The 18,994-nt window shown below is 32.5% G+C and overlaps 1 protein-coding gene and 1 pseudogene across 1 annotated transcript; one reads left to right on the top strand and one right to left on the bottom strand.

Moving 5' to 3' along the window:
- Positions 1–3,332: 3,332 nt before the first annotated feature.
- Positions 3,333–7,483, bottom strand: LOC107876453 (annotated as a pseudogene).
- Positions 7,484–8,499: 1,016 nt separating this feature from the next.
- LOC107877834 (respiratory burst oxidase homolog protein E) lies at positions 8,500–18,914 on the top strand. The gene is made up of 14 exons (XM_047393614.1): positions 8,500–9,461; positions 9,612–9,771; positions 10,735–10,783; positions 11,064–11,177; positions 14,624–15,049; positions 15,122–15,505; positions 15,585–15,680; positions 16,324–16,439; positions 16,520–16,690; positions 16,777–16,930; positions 17,023–17,211; positions 17,357–17,485; positions 17,897–17,975; positions 18,571–18,914. Exons 1-14 carry the CDS (start codon positions 8,804–8,806, stop codon positions 18,678–18,680), a joined length of 2,835 nt encoding a protein of 944 aa, XP_047249570.1. The 5' UTR covers positions 8,500–8,803; the 3' UTR covers positions 18,681–18,914.
- The last annotated feature ends 80 nt before the right edge of the window (positions 18,915–18,994 follow it).

The raw sequence follows: 18,994 nt of genomic DNA, 5'->3' as shown, positions 1-18,994 counted from the left end.
AGCTTCCATCCTTGCTTCATAAATATATGCTTATTGAAAAATTTTGATTTACTTATTGCCATAACATGTTTAGAAAGTATTTGAAGAGCTTCGTTAGCTTATTCCTTTACTATGGCTTTCTTTTGGGTGAATTTGAGTTAAATACCCTATTTCTTTGAATTGTTCTTGATTGCTTGAGGACAATAAATAGTTTAAGTTTGGAGGTGTTGATAACCCATCATTTGACGGCTTTGTAGTACCTTTTAAGCCTAAATTATTATATTTTTTCTATTAATTTTTGTTGATTTCATATTTATCTCATACTTAATGCTCATTTGTGTAGGAAAAGTTGAAAAGGGAAGATGAGCAAGTCTTTAAAGTCAAAAGGAGGTCAAATTTGAAAGTAAAGGGTCATCTGCTTTGCATCCACTTTCCACCCGCTCTCCACCTACTTAAGCAGATCAAGAGCAAGGTGATATTTTTATAATATTGGGCAAATGTGAAATTGGAGCTTAAATAGGGAATTTTAGCTTATTTTCACCATATTCTTCCATCTTACACATTACCTATCCTTAGTTGATGGTTTTTCAATTTCTTAGAGCTTGGAGCCTAAATTTGTACTAATTTGAGTTAAGATTTAATTAGAGAAACTTCAAATAGTGGATTTGGGATCTTCCATTAAAGATTCATTAGAGCTTAAAGTGTAATTTATCCTATCTTTAATTTATTTAATGAATAATTTTTATGGAAGTTTTGGTTTATTTGTATTTATTATGTCTATGATTTTCTAAATCTACCTATTGGGGTTATGTTTGAGTAAGGTGCAAGTGTGTGGGTTGTGATATATTTTTATAGATTTTATTTTATTGATGATGGGTTCTAGCATTGCTTGATTAAATTGATTGAGATTTGTTGGTGAAAGCCCCAAATACTCAAATGGATTTGATGGGTGAAAATCCCAAACTCTTGAAAGCTCAAACAATCCTTGAAAGAGGGGTTTGGATGAACTTTCGGAACTCATATCATCCTTGAAAGAGGGATGTGGGAATCAAGACAATAGTAGACAACTAATGGGTGTAGTTTGCTAATTTTTTGCTATCTTAGATTTAAGGGCAATTATGAGGTTAACTATCCCTTGGGTACCATCCTAGAAATAGGGGTGCTCAATTGAGGTAGTGGGTGGCTTTAATTGGCACACTCGTTAGGTACTCAAAAGAGTTAATGAGTGACATCTTTGAGGTTTTGTTGAAAAACTAACCTCAGGGACTTTCAACCTAGCCTACCACATCATCAACGATTAGAGTTTGCACCAAATCTTCACGGATCTATGCATGACCCCTAGGAAAGCGTAACCCCAAAATCCATTCATAATTATTTACGCTCTAATTATTCTTAGTCTCGAATTAGTTCCTTAGAAGCCCAAGAATGTTTATATGATAAAAGCTATTTCAAAAACCCAAACCATTTTGTACCATAGGTTTAAATCTAGTTAGTAGCTCTCATTTCGAACCTACTCAATCGTCACTCACATTATTCCTCGTGGATTCGACCCCGACTCTTAGTTCTGTAAATATATTTACAACGACCGTCTTGCACCTAAATTGACATGTAAGTTGAGTGTTATCATTTTGAAATGTTTTTTACCTTCAATTGAATGAAAAATGTATCAAAGAATCACAAATATGCTAACTATCAATTATAAGAAATTGAAGAAACATTATATTTACAAGTATGAATGTTTTCTAGGTAGTAACTGCCCCCCTTCCCCCCACTACTCCAAATCCAACCAAGAAAATTAGAAGAAAAAATGTAAAACAGGCATCTCATCAAACATATTAATTTGATAATAGGAAAAAAAATTAAAAAAGAAAAAAATTACAGTAAATTATGGCTTCTCACTCTCCTAGTGGAGAGTGTATTACACATGTCATACCATGTTAGCGTTATGTCAGTAATTATGCTTAATTGACATGGTTTGTGAGTGATAAAATGGTTCAATAGGTACATGGCCTTATTGAGGTTCCAGTAAGGAAAAAGTCAAAAAGTTCAGGGACCTGTCTATGTATTTTTCCCCTGTCCATGTATTTTGCCCATATGTATGTATGTATGCATAAATGTATGTATGTATATACACACACACTCACAAACTTAATATCTAGATGATTTTTAAAAAAATATAAAGCTTCTATGTCCGAATATAAAGCTAAAATTTATAATTTTGAATCTCATAATTTCAATTGTGTCATATAAATTGGGATAAATTGATAACTTATTGTCTCGGGTTGTCTAAATAATTTGCAGGTCAGTAATATTGTTTATTAGGGATTACTCTATTCATTTTGTTTTAATTGATCTTCTTATAAAAAATAATTATTTTAATTAATTTTTCAATCTATGAAATCAATAGATGTTTTTGTATTTTCTTTCATTACCGGTCATCCCTGTTATTAAATGATTACATAAAGTATTGATAGTCAAGTTTAGATTTTCAAAACATAACTAATATAGTAATATAAATAAATTCCTAATAAATATTTTTTAAGAGGAGTGTCAATTCAAATAGGTCAAGTAAAATAAAATGGAGAGGTATTATTTGTGATAAATGGCATGATAGTACATACACTACCAAAAATGGGTTAAATTGTGGGGGTTAATTTTACAGTTTACGGGGGTTTTAAACCCCCGCAAAATATAATTCCGGCAGTTCCCAAAACCCCCACAATACGAGCCGTCACAAACAGTTTGCGGCGGTTTTTTTCGATCCCCATAATTAATTTGTGGCGGTTACGACCCCGTTATTCTAAATTTAATTCGTTTTTATAATAAATTTTTATTTAAAACTTGCGGGGGTTAAAACCTCCGCAATTATTTTATGTTTTTTAAAAAAATTAGCAGGACCCATCAATTTTCAATAACTAATTATAGATTCTAATTTTAGCTCAAATTTAATTGTTCCTTTAGGCATAACCTACAATTCAATATTTGTTCAATTCAAATATCATTAATACAACACAGTAATTAAACATTGTAATTGAAAAGCATATCAAAAATATATTGAACATTAAACTTCAAAATTAAATTTTCAACATTAACATCTTCAAACTCCAAATTTTCAACATTAACTAGTATCTTCAAACTACAAAATCAAATTTAAACACAAAACCTTCAATATTTTAAAATTCACTCCAATCACACAATTACATCATCATAATTGAATATCCAAGACAAATACAACAAAATCAAAGAATATGATTAGGATCATTATCATCCTGTGATCTCCTTGCAAACACTAATAGAATTACAACTGTTTATTGATTAACGAGCAGAGAAAACACTAATAGACTAGCCTTTCACTAGTTCGTTGAAGGCTACTTGTAAAAAGCCCATGCATCATCAGAAGTATATTCTATCACCTGCTTAATGTTCGAGTACTTTTCAAGACCTTTGCATCAATGATCACAAGCAATGATCAGAGATCTCAAGTTCGAGTGTTGAAAGTGAAACTTTTTTTTCAACTATTTTTGGTAGAGAACATTTTTCCTTTTAATAAACCTTACGCAACGTGAGTTTAGATTAGTGAGTGCTTACCACTCCCCTATATCACGTCCAAAACCACTATGCTTTATTACTACCAAATGGAAGCTGACTAAAAGTTAGCTGTGAACAGTTAATCCATATGATCCCTATCTGGAAAGCCTGCAAAATCCAATTAACTCTTGTAGTAATGCCATGCCAATTGATAAAAAAAAATTGCTTACAGCAAAAGATAAATACTCCCACCTTTGTATCTTACATCTTCCTACATAGCAGAAGCCAAACCATACCTATGAGACAAAGGGAAAGAGATCAACAACAACGAATAAGTTGGTTCTATTTTCTATCGACATATAATTCTCCGACAGGACTATAGAACTCCTAGAAAATATGAACCTAAAGTATACTAACATGACTAGAACTTAATACACACAATATATTGGTGAAAGTCTGAATAGGAAACTCACTTGGTGTCATTTGCTAGTTCAATGGCTTCTTGTTAAGTCTTGAATATTTTGACACAAAGAACAGGTCCAAATGCTTCCTCTTTCCAGATCTCCATGGAGGTATTAACATCAATAATAATTGTTAGTTGAACATAATATCCTTTCTTCAAGTGTTGTAATTCAATCGTGATGACTTGAGTTCTATTACAAAACATTGACAAACAAAGCACCATCAGGATTTTGCCAGGAAGGATTTTTTTACCTGAGGTCGTTCGCCAACTTTATTTTTGGCATTTGAGATGAACTTCAATACTTTCTCATACTACAAGTTAACAAAAATAAGTACGTAGAAATTATCTACAGATTGTGTTATAGTTACCACTTCATCTACAAGATCTGCTAGAAATAACAAACCAAAAATAACATCTTCTAATAAGTTATTCACTATGATAAGATGTGTAAGTGTCAGTTTAATGTTAAACATGTTATTTTGTTTCTGAAGTACTTTACAGGTAGAACCGCATTTTATATTAACCCAAAAACATATATTTTCCTACCTGTCCAAAACTAACGATGGGACCAAGATTGCAGTCTTCTTCCAAGGGATCAGAGATCTTGATGTTTTTGGTCCAAAGAATCAACCTGTCCAAAAATTCAGAAGCAATGATTTCCTACAGTATCGACGATTTGGTTTCATTAAAAGCTCTAACATCTATAACAGACAGGAAAATAGAACAAAATAATACATCAAAAGGACCGAGAAATGCTGCAATTTCTTATAAGTTAGAACTTAAGTAATCAGCAATCTGTCTGGCCTTGATATGCTAATTTTAGTGCCAATTTTTCATGAAATTTTGAATTGGAGATACCATTCCGGGCATCTTCTCTCGAGCATAACCATATCACAATGTGTTTTAAGAATTGGAGTTCACGTTCTGATTACTCTGCCAAGCACGAGATGACTTGATGATCAAACGTACACAATAGGTGTTCTAATAGGTACTTCCTAGATAATGGTAAATAGTGCCAAACCAAGACAGAGTTAACCAAAAGAAGACACTGTGACTAATTATGTGGACCTCATCCACATATAGTGATTTTTACTTGTATTATCAGACGTGATGTTGTAGTGCAAACTTGACCAGTATTCACAAAGCAACCAAAAAGAGTTCACTCAACAGCTGTATTAGACAACGAAGAACATAGGATCAAGAACCGAGGATGAAGTTAACTTCTTAACCAAATGGTGAAGTGTACAATTTTTTTTTAGAAAAGACAAACCTATGTCAAGGTTATCGGTATCATCAAACACAACTATTGAACTTTTTTCGCTAAGCTCAAGAGTAACTAGCTGCAAATGAAACAAAAATGGCTTAGCTATAATTTATCCACCCGTATACCTGATAGTTTTGGTCAGTTAGAACCTAAAAGATTACTTATTTATGCCAGAACATACTTTAACAAGTTGAGCTGCAGCAGTTATGACCTTAGCCTATGTAGGGGCACTTTCTGTAAATGAAATTTGTCCCCAAAAGTTTAAAAAATTCATTCAAATGTGAGATTTGATAAATATACAAAAAGCATTACTCGAAAAAGAAATAGGAAAACCTTGTCCACATGAGGATGAGATGACAAAGGAGCTCCAGCTTCAGGCCCCAATCCTGTTAGAATGTTAAGGGCACCAGGAGGAAGACCGACTTCTGTATAGATCTCACCCAACTCCAAACATGTACTGCAATTGAAAAATTAGAGTTGTTTGATTAAAGAAACAAATGATGTGCAGGATATAGATAATGATATGCTATAAGGACGCACATTGATACTAGTTTAGACGGCTTAAGTATTGCAGCACAACCTGCAGCCAGGGCTAGGGCAACTTTCCATGTGGCCATTAACAATGGATAATTCCTGCTTTATGAAAACAAAAAGGATCATTGACTTCAAAAAGTACACAAAAATGTTATTCTCATTGTACATTTATTAGGACTATGGTCCAATTTTTCCAATGAACTAGGAGTGAAACGCAGAAGTTCAATCATGAATGTGTGGTTTGTAAAACTAAAAAAAAACTCTGAAAAACAACACCTACCATTGAGTTATCAATCCCACAACACCGAGAGGTTCTCTAAGAACATAACTCTTAAATGAATCCAAATGAAGATTAGCTGGAGTCTTCTTTTTCAAATCTAGAGCTTCAGCGAGGTCTGCATAGTACTCGAACAAGCTGCAACATCATCCTAAAATAAAAATCAAACTAATAGTGTTTGAACCAATTTGCTTACAAATCAAACAATTTTAAAGCAATTTTGGGGAATTATCAATACTGCCTCATAGGGATTTTTGGAAAATCCCTACCAATTGGGCATAATTGATATGAAATTTCTTAAATTGGGGAATTTGTAGAAATTTCTTAAATTTCTACAAATTCATACGAAGTTTTTACCATGCAAACTCAAAAATCAAAATGTCCTGGAAGTTTCGAGACAAAGATAGACTTTTTTGCAAGGAAAGCCTGATAATTTTCACTAGTATTTTTCTTTTCCAGTAAAACAACCAATTGGTAGAACTCGATCAATTTACAGTAACTGGTGGCAAGAGACACGAAGGGGGAGGAGGAACGGCGGCGACGGTGGCAGACAGTCGGCGGTTTGACTTTGTCCAAGTATGTGTGAGAGAGATGATGATGCACCGGCTGAAATCGCTGGTCGATGCGAGGGAACAGGGAAAAGTGAAATCGGAGGGAAAATTATCTATAAATTAGATATTTCTCTAAAGTCAATCGGAGCAGGAAAAGAAATGGCCGACCGGAGAGAAATGGCCGATGTACCTCCCGCAAAGTAGCAATGGCCGGCTCAATATAGCAGGAGAGAATTGTTTTGGTGAAAATGAGAGAGAGAGAAATGTTTTGGGGGGGAAATGGGGATATACTCTTTTATTGGGCGGTATTTTTTTTAGGATGTATAACCCCCGCAAATTATGTTAGGTTTAGCGGTATTTATTTTATGAATAGCGGGGGCTAAAACTTTCGGAAATTAATAATTTTTAGCGGCACATTTTTAACCCCCGCATTTAATATAATTTTACAGGGGTTAAAATAATCCCCACAAATAAACCCCCGCAATTATACCCATTTTTTTGTAGTGATAATTTCTTTTAGGTTATTCTTATATAAAAGTTAGAGTCTAATAAAATAACACACTAGGTAGGCGTTTGGACATGTGATTTCATGTGCCTGAAATGAAATCAACATTTGATCATGTCATGCTTTTATATCATGATATGAAATTTCAAATTTTTCAAAAAAAATATGATTTGAAAATTTCAAATCATAAATTTGAGATTTTTCAAATATAAAAATTAACCCACAAGTTTATATTTTATAAAAAGAATTTCACCATTTATATTTACCAACTATTTATTTCATATGTAAATAAAATTTATAGTTCATATTATTACTTTTATCAATTTCTAAATTATTTATATTTCATTTAACTATTAGTCTCACCAACGTATAGCTCCGTCATGATAAATATTCACTTTTTTAGAAAAGATATTTTTATTTCATTAAAAAATAATGTTTGCTCATAAAAACTCCAAATACAACTTGAAGTTTTATTTGAAAAAGTGAAAATAGATGTCAACTTTTTTTCACTTTTTTCTAATTTCAACTTCACCTTATAGTTACAAAAATCTCCCGAAAAAGATATGATCAAACACAATTCCGACTCCGACTCCGACTTCAACTCCAATTCTATTTTTTTTTAAATTTTCATTGTCAAACGCCTATAAAATTTATTATTACTTCAAATGATCTTTATTACTTCAAATGATCTCATACCTTATCATTTTTTATTATTCACTAAATTTATTATTTGATAAATATATATTGTATTTTTTCAAAATAATTTTGTGATATTATATTATACTTTTGTTATGAACTTTTACTTATTTGATAAGATTGTATAAAGAATTAGTACAATTTTGATAGTTTTCACAACTTATGAAGTTTTTTTATTTATAAAAAATAAAATACAACTTAAAATTTCAAGTTGCACATCTAAATAAAAATTTAGAAATCTCATATGATTCCTTATCATGAATTCAAACTATAATTTTATCTCACGTGATCAAACGAAAACTTATGATGATCTTAGTGAAAAGATAAGTCGATGAAAAGAAATGGCTCGTTTTTCTAACAGACGTGTAATTCTATGGACGTAATCACATGAGGTAACATCGTCCAAGTTAACGTTTCACCTACTTGCTTTAATTCGCATGTCGTGTCTAATAACGATCGAAACCACGTAAATTACATATCATCTTAATTAAAATAGCAATATCGTTAGTAGAAAATTAGCCCAAAATGCATGCTAGCTTAATTAGGATTAACCAAGTTTATATTACAAGTTATTAGTAAAGAAAATGGTAGATACGTAGTGGGTATTATGTTAGGAATGTACAACGATAGTTTACCAGTAACTTGTCATGATATGGTACTACAATTTAGTTATATTATTAAGTAGGATGCTATTCTTTATAGAGTTTTCTTGAACAAACCCCAACTAATCTCTCTTCTCTTCTCTTCTCTCTCTCTCGTTTTCTACATGGAACCAATGTAAAATTGAGAAAGAGACTTGGGGCATAACCAAACATAAAGCGTTGAAATCGTGTTCAGAGATCGGTTGAGAGGTGTTTGTTTTAAGAACATTCAGGAACGAACCGTGTGATCTAAGCCTTTTTAATTTTTTCTCTTGTTAATTGTTGTGAGTTCATAAGTTAGTTTGCATTACAAGAAATAAGGGAGATTTTGGTGTTCATTATTTGGGGATTTTCAGAAGAAAAAAATGCAGCTGAAATCATTCTTGAGGTCATCATCATTGGGCAGCAGCTCAAAACGATCGAGTTACAGTAGAAATTTTGACTTACCGGATGATACGGTGCCGGCGGAGACGTTAGACATCGGCGGGGAGTATGTGGGAGGAGCAATGTTGCCAATTTTCCTGAATGATTTGAGGAGAAATAATGATCAAGATTTAGTGGAAGTTACACTTGAATTGGATGATAATTCAATTGTTTTGTGTAGCGTAGCGCCAACACCATCACACGTTAATGCTGAAGGGAGTGATGAAGGCGAAGAAGAAGCTCCAAATGGGTTTCTAGCACGTAGTGCATCGGCGGCCTCCAAAATTCGTAGGAAATTCTCATGGACCCGATCACCGTCCGTGAGATCACGGACGTCAGCGGGGGCATCGGAGGTGGCCGATGATAATTTTCAACAACATCGTAATCATAACACTTTGTTGGCACGAGAGGAGATGAAATCGAAATTGAAGCTAGTAAGGAGTAAATCAGCGGCTCAACGTGCGCTGGGAGGGTTGAGATTCATAAGCAAAACAACTAGTGAATCAGACACAAATGTGCTATGGAAAAAAGTGGAGGCTCGGTTTCATGCTTTGGCAAAGGACGGTTTACTAGCCAGAGAAGATTTTGGTGAATGCATTGGTACATTCAAAGTTCTCAATTCATGTAAACCATATGAATGACATCTTTTTTACATTTCTAAAATTTTGTAAATCATGCATAAAATTCGTTTAGCTGATCAGATAAACTATTTTTAATATATTGAACAATGGTGTGATGATGCATGTGCAGGAATGATGGATTCGAAGGAGTTTGCAGTCGGGGTTTTTGATGCACTAGTACGGCGGCGGCGTCAAAGGACGACAAAGATAACCAAAACTGAGCTTCACGAATTTTGGTTACAGATTTCTGACCAAAGTTTTGACGCTCGTCTTCAAATTTTCTTTGACATGTGGGTTCTCTTATTATTATCTTCTTTTTTCATTTTCTTGGCCACTTTAATTTGTTGCAAAGCATGCATTATTATTATCTAAACACGAAAAACAAACTTTTTATGTCCTATATTCAGAAATAAGAATTTAAAGTCATAAACTGACATGATAAAGACACTATCAGTATACTTAAAACTATTATAACATGTTAATTTGTTTTGATTGGTCCACTTCTTGTTACGTAAAATAAATTCATTGTGGTGTACTGTGTGACAGAGGCGAATCTAGGATTTAGGGTTTATGGGTTCTCCATATTAGATAAAAATAAAATCAAATAGTAACTAATGGGATTTAAACCCATAACCAAAGAGGTCAACAAAGCTTTTACAAGTCTCTCTACTCCACTAGACCAGCAACACATTTTATTTATGAATTCTCAACTTATAATTGTTATATATTTACTAGATTTCTCTATAAAAATACTATATTCACACGAAAGTTAGTGAGTTCCCGGGAACCCCACCCGGCCTTCTAGATCCGCCCCTGCTGTGTGACCTTGCATCTGATAAGTTAATAACCTGATCATGACTAAAAAGGGATTGGATAATATAATTTACAGTTTAGGAGGAGTGATTTACAAGGATTGCTTTGGAGGGGCTGATCTTGCAGTTTTAAACCTTGTTTTCCTCGTTATTAAACTTTTCAGTTCAATAAATTTTGACTTTTGATCTTTTTTTGACCTCCTAAGTTTGGAGCGGCTATTTATAAACCAATGAGCCAGTTCATTCAGGGAAGAAAAAGCAAAGAGAAAACCAACAGACATCTATAGTAAAACATATATCATGATAATTCAATGAAGATGAGTGTTGGAAAACAAGAAAGAATAAAATCAAGTATGACAAAAGAATCCATAATACCTAATATAATTCTTAATTATCTCTTTATTTATACACTTCTTAATGATTTACGTGTGGTAATTGTAGGGCGGATAGTAATGGAGATGGAAAAATCACGAGAGATGAAGTTCAAGAGGTAAGATTATCATGGGTTAACTGCTGAATAAAATTGAGAAAGGTTAAAATTTAAGTCAACCCATATTCTATTTGTGCAAAATCCATTAGGGACAGAGGGGCATCTTCTATAATTCGAAAAGCATTACTTTAATATAGTTATCAAATATGATATTTTATAGTATTGTGAAACAGAATAAAATACGTTAATTGAGGAGGAATATTCATTTAATTTATTAATAGTAAAATATAGTTTTTCCGCAAAAATTTCTTATCGTATATATATTTTGTTCTTTCAACAGCTAATTATGCTAAGTGCATCGGCCAATAAGTTGTCGAAGTTGAAGGAACGTGCAGCCGAGTATGCTTCTTTAATTATGGAGGAATTGGACCCTGAAGGTCTTGGTTACATTGAGGTAACGTTTTCTTGTTCCTCTAGTTATCGATTTAAGTCATCCTACCACCACACAGTACAAAGATATTTTTACATAATAAATAGTATATAGTATTAATTTACTTTAACAAGTCAGTTTTCGTTTTTGTCAAGTTACTAGTAATGTTTGTCATAAAAAGTTAATTACTTTATACAAGTGACATTATATTATAAACATCTTCTTACACGGCAATTTGATAAAATAAATATTTCTTCTTTGTCAAAATAATTATCATATTTTATTTTTTAAGAGTCAATTTGATTACTTTTTAAAATTATATTGATTAACTTAATTCAGTATTTTAAAATTTAGTTATTCAAAGTTTATAAAAAAAGCATTATAAATTATAATTTCTCTTTTTTCAATATAATAAAAAATTATCATAAAATATTAATCAAAATTTACGCCAATTAAAAAAAACTATGACAAATAAAGAAAAAAATCCAATTATTTACAAACAATTACCAAACGAACTTAAGCACCAAAAAAATACTTCCTCCGTTTTGAAATAAGTGAATCGTTGAGGTATTTATTGGTGTTTCAAAATAAGTGAATCATTGATTTTTTTTTTCCAAATTTATCCTTGTGATTTGACAACCAATTAACTTTTGAAAATGTATTACAAGATCAGTTTTTTCTTTTTTTGGTATAAAAATGAAAAGTTGTGTTAAATTTATGTCTTTAATGTTTTTTCCCTAATCTGCCTGTCAAAATCCAACAATTCATTTATTATGAAATGGAGGGAATAATACCAAACAAACATTTGATAAATTCTAATCCCTCTGTTTAATTTATGTGTCATTGTTTGATCAGACACAAAATTTAAAAAATAAGAATATATATTTTTACCAAACTATTCATTACTAGAAGATGTACTATTATTATCTTTAATTAAATGAAGCCTTTTTGGTGGAATCAAATAAAGATAAAAAGTAAAATTGTTTTGATTACAAAATAGGAAAAAGTGTTATTCTTTCTAAGACAGGACAAAATAAAATAATGATACGTAGGTGCTTTTAGTAGCTATCTTGTCCAACCATGGCTTGTACATATTTGGACCCCCAAACTTCTTTTCTTTTTCTTATATATATATACTAGTTATTAATAGTCCGTATAAGGTATGGGCCTAATAAATATTTTTTAAAAATTTATTTTAATTATTGTAATTTATAATATTTTTAAAAATATCTAATATATTTTATATAAATTTTTTAAGATATTAATTATTATAATTTGTAATACTTTTTATATAATTTTCAAATAATATATATCGTTTATGGAATTGATAGTCAATTATATTTTATAAATAATTTAAATTTAAATTATTGTGATGTATAGCATTTTTTTCTTCTATTTCAATTTAAGTGTCATAATGCTTAGATGAACATAAGAATTAATTATGGGTGATATAGTAAAGTTACGATTGAAGCAGCGAAACAGACACGTCTTAATGACTCACAACAATAATTAAAAGTGATATAGTAAAATTACTATAAAAAATTCTTGTGAATTTTTTTTTTTGATTATCTTATCATTTTTTTATCTATTTTATCCTTTTTATCAAATATTATTAATTGATACAATGCTTAAATTGTCATAATAATTAATTAGGAGCGACATAGTAAAATTACGATTGAAACAACGAAACAGACATGTCTAATTAGAAATGATACAAAAAAATTACTATACAAAAATACTTGCGAAAAAAAAAATGAGTCTTATATAAAACGTCAAGTAAATTTGACATTAAATATTAATATTAATTTTTTAATACTAAGATGACTTTATAATAATTTTTTAATATTTAGATGACTTATAATAATTAACTATGGATGATACAGTCAAATTATAGGTGAAACAGCTGAAGCAGACATATCATTTTATCTATTTTACTTTTTTATCAAATATTATTAATTTTCTAATACATAAATAATTTATAATAATTAATTAGAAATGACATAATAAAATTACGGAGGAAATAATTTATGAAGTAGGAGAAACAGACATGTTGACGGAGATTTCCTGCTTCTCCTTGCCATTCTCTCTTATAAGATATAAAATAAATTAGTACTTCCTTCGTCTCAAATTATATGTCTCAAATTGAGATAACACATTGATTAAGAAAAATAATTAATAACATGATTAATTTATCATAATGTCCCTATTAAATATATTTATATTTTAATTTAAAAAAATAATTAATACAGAGAATAAAGTATAAAAAGAAAATTTTTAATTTTTTAATTAATAAAAAAGAATAAGATAAAAAATCAAATCAGGAAAGACAATAATTTCTTTTGGACGACCACGTCTAAGTCAAAACATAGGGAATCCTTGCACTGTTATTTGGACTTTGGGACCACATAAACGTTAAAGAAACAAGATCTATTTTTTTTTCTTCTTAATAATATGGTGCTCCAACTTGACTTATCATGCAACTCAACTAATTCTATAAGATATACTTTATCAATCAAGTCTCGAATAAATACGAAGAAATTATTTATTTCTTCTGTTTCATATTAGTTGATCTCTATTAACTTGATACACTTATTAAGAAAAAAATTATTAGGGATCTATTTTACCAAGTTAGCCTTGTTAATTATATTTTAAAAATATAAATTTAAATATATATAACTTATTTAGTCATTTAATGATAAGAATATTATTGAAAGAACATAATAAAATCCTCTTGATTTCATCAAAGGGACAACTAAATTGAAATAAATATTTTTAGAAAGAGGACCAACTAAAATGAAACGGAGGAAATAATATTTTATCAAATAAAAAATCAAATTGAACTTATTAAGACTAGAATACAAATAGTTTTCTTATTTAACTTCTGTGTTTATCAAGAACAAGATTGGATTTTTTTTTAAAATAATATGGTGCTTCAGCGACTTGTTGCACACCTCAACTAATTTTATAAGATATATACTCTATCAGTCAAGTCTAGAATAGATATAAAAAAATCACTTAATATTTTGGCAAAAAAAAATCGAATTGGACTTGTTAGGACTAAAAAACAAGTAGTTTTCTTATTTAAATTCTGTGTTTATCAAGTAAGATTTCAAAAATATTTATATATAATTTCTACAAATACTATAAAGTGAGGTAAAAGGGTCGGGGTGATGGGGTGTGGTGGAGGGGCCAAAGGAAAATGTCCAAAATAGACAATCTTTCATTTTAATTTATTCTAAAAACGACAGCTAGTTATATTTTTCAGAAGATGACTTTTAAGTTTTAGCTCTATGATGAACGACATATTTATATAGCTATTGAAGTATCATGTCAATGTTTAAACTAAAAACTAAACTCTAACGGCACCTCTAATATCGCTGTCCAGTCAATGAGACGAAGAAAGTAGTTTTATCTGCTCGGCGGCCGAGTGGTCTGGGAAAACGAATTTGATATTCCTATTTCCTTTTCAGTTATGGCAATTGGAAACGCTTCTTCTACAAAGGGACAATTACATGAACTACAGCAGACCTTTAAGCACAACAAGTGTTGGATGGGGTCAGAATTTAGGAACTCGTAGTAAGACCAAGAACCTAATAAAGAAAGCAAGCTATGCACTCAAATGCATCGTATTAGATAACTGGCAAAGAGGCTGGATTCTTTTGCTGTGGGCGATGATTATGGCTGGACTTTTCACCTGGAAATTCTTGCAGTATAGGCGAAGAACAGCATTTCAAGTTATGGGTTACTGCTTGGCAACTGCTAAAGGAGCGGCAGAGACTCTTAAGCTTAATATGGCGCTTGTTCTTTTACCAGTTTGTCGTAACATATTAACTTGGCTACGGTCTACTAGGGCCAAGCTCCTCGTTCCTTTTGATGATAATATCAATTTTCACAAGGTAAACTGCACCCAAACAGATCATATTGCGCACCTTCTGAGAATTTTTGTAACAATGTTTTTTCAACTGCAGATTATTGCACATGCTATTGCAGTTGGAATCTTGCTTCACGCAGGGAACCATTTAGTGTGTGATTTTCCACGTCTGATTAATTCATCTCCTGAAACGTTTGCATTGATAGCTTCTGATTTTGACAACGTGAAGCCCACTTACAAAAGCCTATTGACCGGTATTGAAGGTGTCACTGGCATTGCAATGGTGATTTTGATGGCAATTGCCTTCACACTGGCAACACGAAGCTTCAGGAGAAATGTATTGAAGTTGCCAGCTCCTTTCAATCGATTAACAGGCTTCAACGCATTTTGGTACTCTCATCACCTTCTGGCAGTGGTGTATGTGCTACTGCTGGTACATGGAGCATTCCTATTCTTGGTTCACCAATGGTGGCAGAAAACAGTAAGGGCATAGAACACGCAATTTGTTTTATACAGACTCAAAATGGAATTGTTTGACAATTTATTTTCCCATATTGCAGACATGGATGTACATCTCCATGCCGTTGCTCCTCTATGTAGCTGAGAGGAGTTTGAGAACATGCCGATCAGAACACTATGCAGCAAAAATTTTGAAGGTGACTTGCTTTATCAATCTAGTTTTCCATCTACAGAGAAATTACTCATTTTCGCATACCAATAAGCTGCACTTGACTACAGCTTCTAGCCTCCTTGTCTACACCCCTCAACAACTCAACTCTCTCCAACGGTGGCTAACAACAACTTAAGATCCCTTAAGCACCCAAAAAAAGGGGTTTACATAGAGACAGATGAGACAATCCCAACACCACGGCAAAACCATATATTCAATCAGCTGCTTCCCTAAGCAACAGAGTTTCTCTTATTCCATGCCATACAGTCCACTGCTGTTTACATTGTAAACATGACCATAAAGCACCATCAGAAATCAATCGCATACTTGCACCACAACTTTCACAAACTTCCATTGTGGAACTAAGTCAAGTGACAATTTACCATTAGCAAACTCAAAGTCAAGAGAGAGAGCCAACATAAATAAAATCATTGACTTATGGTAGACTTTTTGCTAAGTATCTAATTTGCATTCCTAGAGATGATATAAGCACCTGGTTCCTACAGTCTCCACCACCAAGACAGCAGTAAAGAAACAATAAAACCTACTGAGATAAACACAGTAGTAGGGAGAGCAGGAAAGGAACAAAACAGGAAATAAATGAAGATGATTTTCTTTGATCCTTACAGGTTTCTGTACTTCCAGGAGATGTCTTTAGCCTTACCATGTCAAAGCCTAGTAGTTTCAAATACAAGAGTGGGCAATACATATTCCTGCAGTGCCCAACAATCTCCTCTTTTGAATGGTAAGTGTAGTGTTTCTGCATTTAAGTCAATCATGCCTTGACCAACAGATATTTTGACGTACATCTTGATGTTCCTCCAGGCATCCATTTTCTATAACATCAGCACCAGGAGATGACTACCTCAGTGTGCACATCCGCATGGTAGGTGATTGGACGAACGAACTTAAGAGGGTTTTCACAGAGGATGATAGTTCAACATGTGAAATTGGCCGGGCGAAGTTTAGAGAACGCGGGAATGTTGATCAAAGAGGGTAACTTCCTTAGTGTGATTTTTGACCAGCCAAGCTTATATCAACATTTCCGTATTAGTAAGTCTAAAGGGCTTGTAATGACGCAGTTTACCTCGATTGCTTGTTGATGGACCATATGGTGCCCCAGCACAGGACTATCAAAATTATGATGTCTTGCTCCTCGTGGGACTAGGTATTGGAGCTACGCCTTTTATAAGTATCTTAAAGGATCTATTAAACAATTCAAGATCAGAAGAACTGGTACAAATCTTACTTCAAGTTAATTTGGAACTAACCAAGTAGAATGCAAAAAGCCCCAACTTACACACTCTTTGCCCATGATTCTACCTTAGGATTCAAATACTGAAACCAGCGCTTCAGATGACAGCTGGACAAGTCTTGCATCTTCAAGCGTGGCATCAAGTGGAAAAAAGAAATCACTAAGGACAAAAAGTGCACATTTTTACTGGGTTACCAGGGAACCTGGATCCTTTGAGTGGTTTAAAGGGGTGATGAATGAAGTGGCCGAGATGGATCACAAAGTAATGTAAACAGATTTGTTGCAGGATATCTTTAAGTGCCCACCCCTCCCCACCCTTTATCATCTTATCGGGAATTCTGCTATGATCTAATAGTAATGGCTCAGCTATACCTTTTCTGACAAATATCATGATTTTAATGAAACAGGGTCTGATAGAGATGCACAATTATCTTACGAGTGTTTATGAAGAGGGTGATGCCAGGTCAACTCTCATCAGCATGGTCCAGGCACTCAACCATGCCAAACATGGTGTTGACATCCTGTCTGGCACTCGGGTATGATCCATAACTACTCTCAACCAAGTCTTCTTGAAGAGAAATGGAAAAGAAATATAAAGAAGTAATGAATTTCAGCTTAGCACAATGAGCGCCATGTTCTAGCTAGAAAAAGGTTTTATTATTCGAAAGATGCTAAATTTCATGAAAAGTTTTCAACTATAATGCAGAATAGAGAGAAGCAAACTTGAGGTGAACTATTTTCCACCCAGTACTAAATGGAATTGCATTGTATCTTTACATTTTTGGTGTAAACAAATTGTGTATAGTAGATATTGATCAAATAGTAGACTTAACAGGTAACTTGTAACTGCTACTATTTTTTTGGAGGTGGCCAGCATATCCTTAATGCTGAAGAATACAACCTTACCAGTTTCAAAAAGAAAACTAAGTAAACTAATTCTGCTGCAGGTAAGGACACATTTCGCAAGGCCCAAATGGAAGGAAGTATTCAACAAAATTGCTTCGAAATATCCATATTCCACAGTAGGTAAGAAAATTCTACAACCTAAACTTTAATAAACAGTAAGCACATATGGTTCTAAGAGGTGCTATGTCGTACCGATTTGTTAACCTCTCACTCCTACAATATGTCCAAACCTCCTTCCAACGGAAATTATCACATAATGGAGGCAAAGGAAGAAATTAAATACATATAATTGAACACATGAAACATGACGCAGAACTTAATTATGCAGCAGCAGTACCAATAATAAGAATGGCATACTTTTCGACTAGATGAAGATAGAAAATATAGCTCTAAAATACTAATGCATGATGAAGTAGTACGGCACTATAAATCATAACTTATCTTTTGAAGGACACTAAGCAGAGTAACAAATGAGATGAAAAATGTGTTCTTTAAACTTAAGAAAGAAAATAACACTCAAAAAGTTAGATCAAGCTGATACCAGAAACGATTTTAGTTTCTTCATGATACGACCATTTAAAAGGAAGAAGCAACCAACAGGGCACTTCCCTGATAACTTTTTGCATTTTCAACAGAAGAGTGAACGGAAAAAGAATTAAAAAAGAGGAAGAGATTTAATAGATTGGTTAACAACATAGTTTTACGTGATTAACAGGAGTCTTCTACTGCGGGTTGCCTGCCCTAGCAAAGGATCTGAAGAAGCTATCACAAGAATTGACTTACAAGACATCCACACGATTTGAGTTCCACAAGGAGTACTTTTGAAATAGCAAATTTAGCAAATATGCGAGATGGTATTCTGTTTTTTCCTTCTCATTTTTTATAATTGTCCATATGATTAAGAGGAATGAATGTATCAATACATACCGATTCAGAGAAATGTAAATGCATATATAATACGAGTTACAATAGGGAAAGAAGTCAGAATAGTGAGTTCTATCAATAGGAGAATGTAAATATTTGTCCTTTGGGATCTCCACAAAAAGATTTTTCTACTGACGCAAGAAACCAATCATGTTTGTCGTTACAGTATCAAATACATAAAACCAATATTGTCCCACTATTATGCACCTATGTGT

The sequence above is a fragment of the Capsicum annuum genome, chromosome 7 (assembly GCF_002878395.1).
Source record: "Capsicum annuum cultivar UCD-10X-F1 chromosome 7, UCD10Xv1.1, whole genome shotgun sequence".
Taxonomy (NCBI): Eukaryota; Viridiplantae; Streptophyta; class Magnoliopsida; order Solanales; family Solanaceae; genus Capsicum; species Capsicum annuum.
Note: the sequence above shows the minus strand (reverse complement) of the source record. Positions and strands in the feature narration are given on the sequence as shown.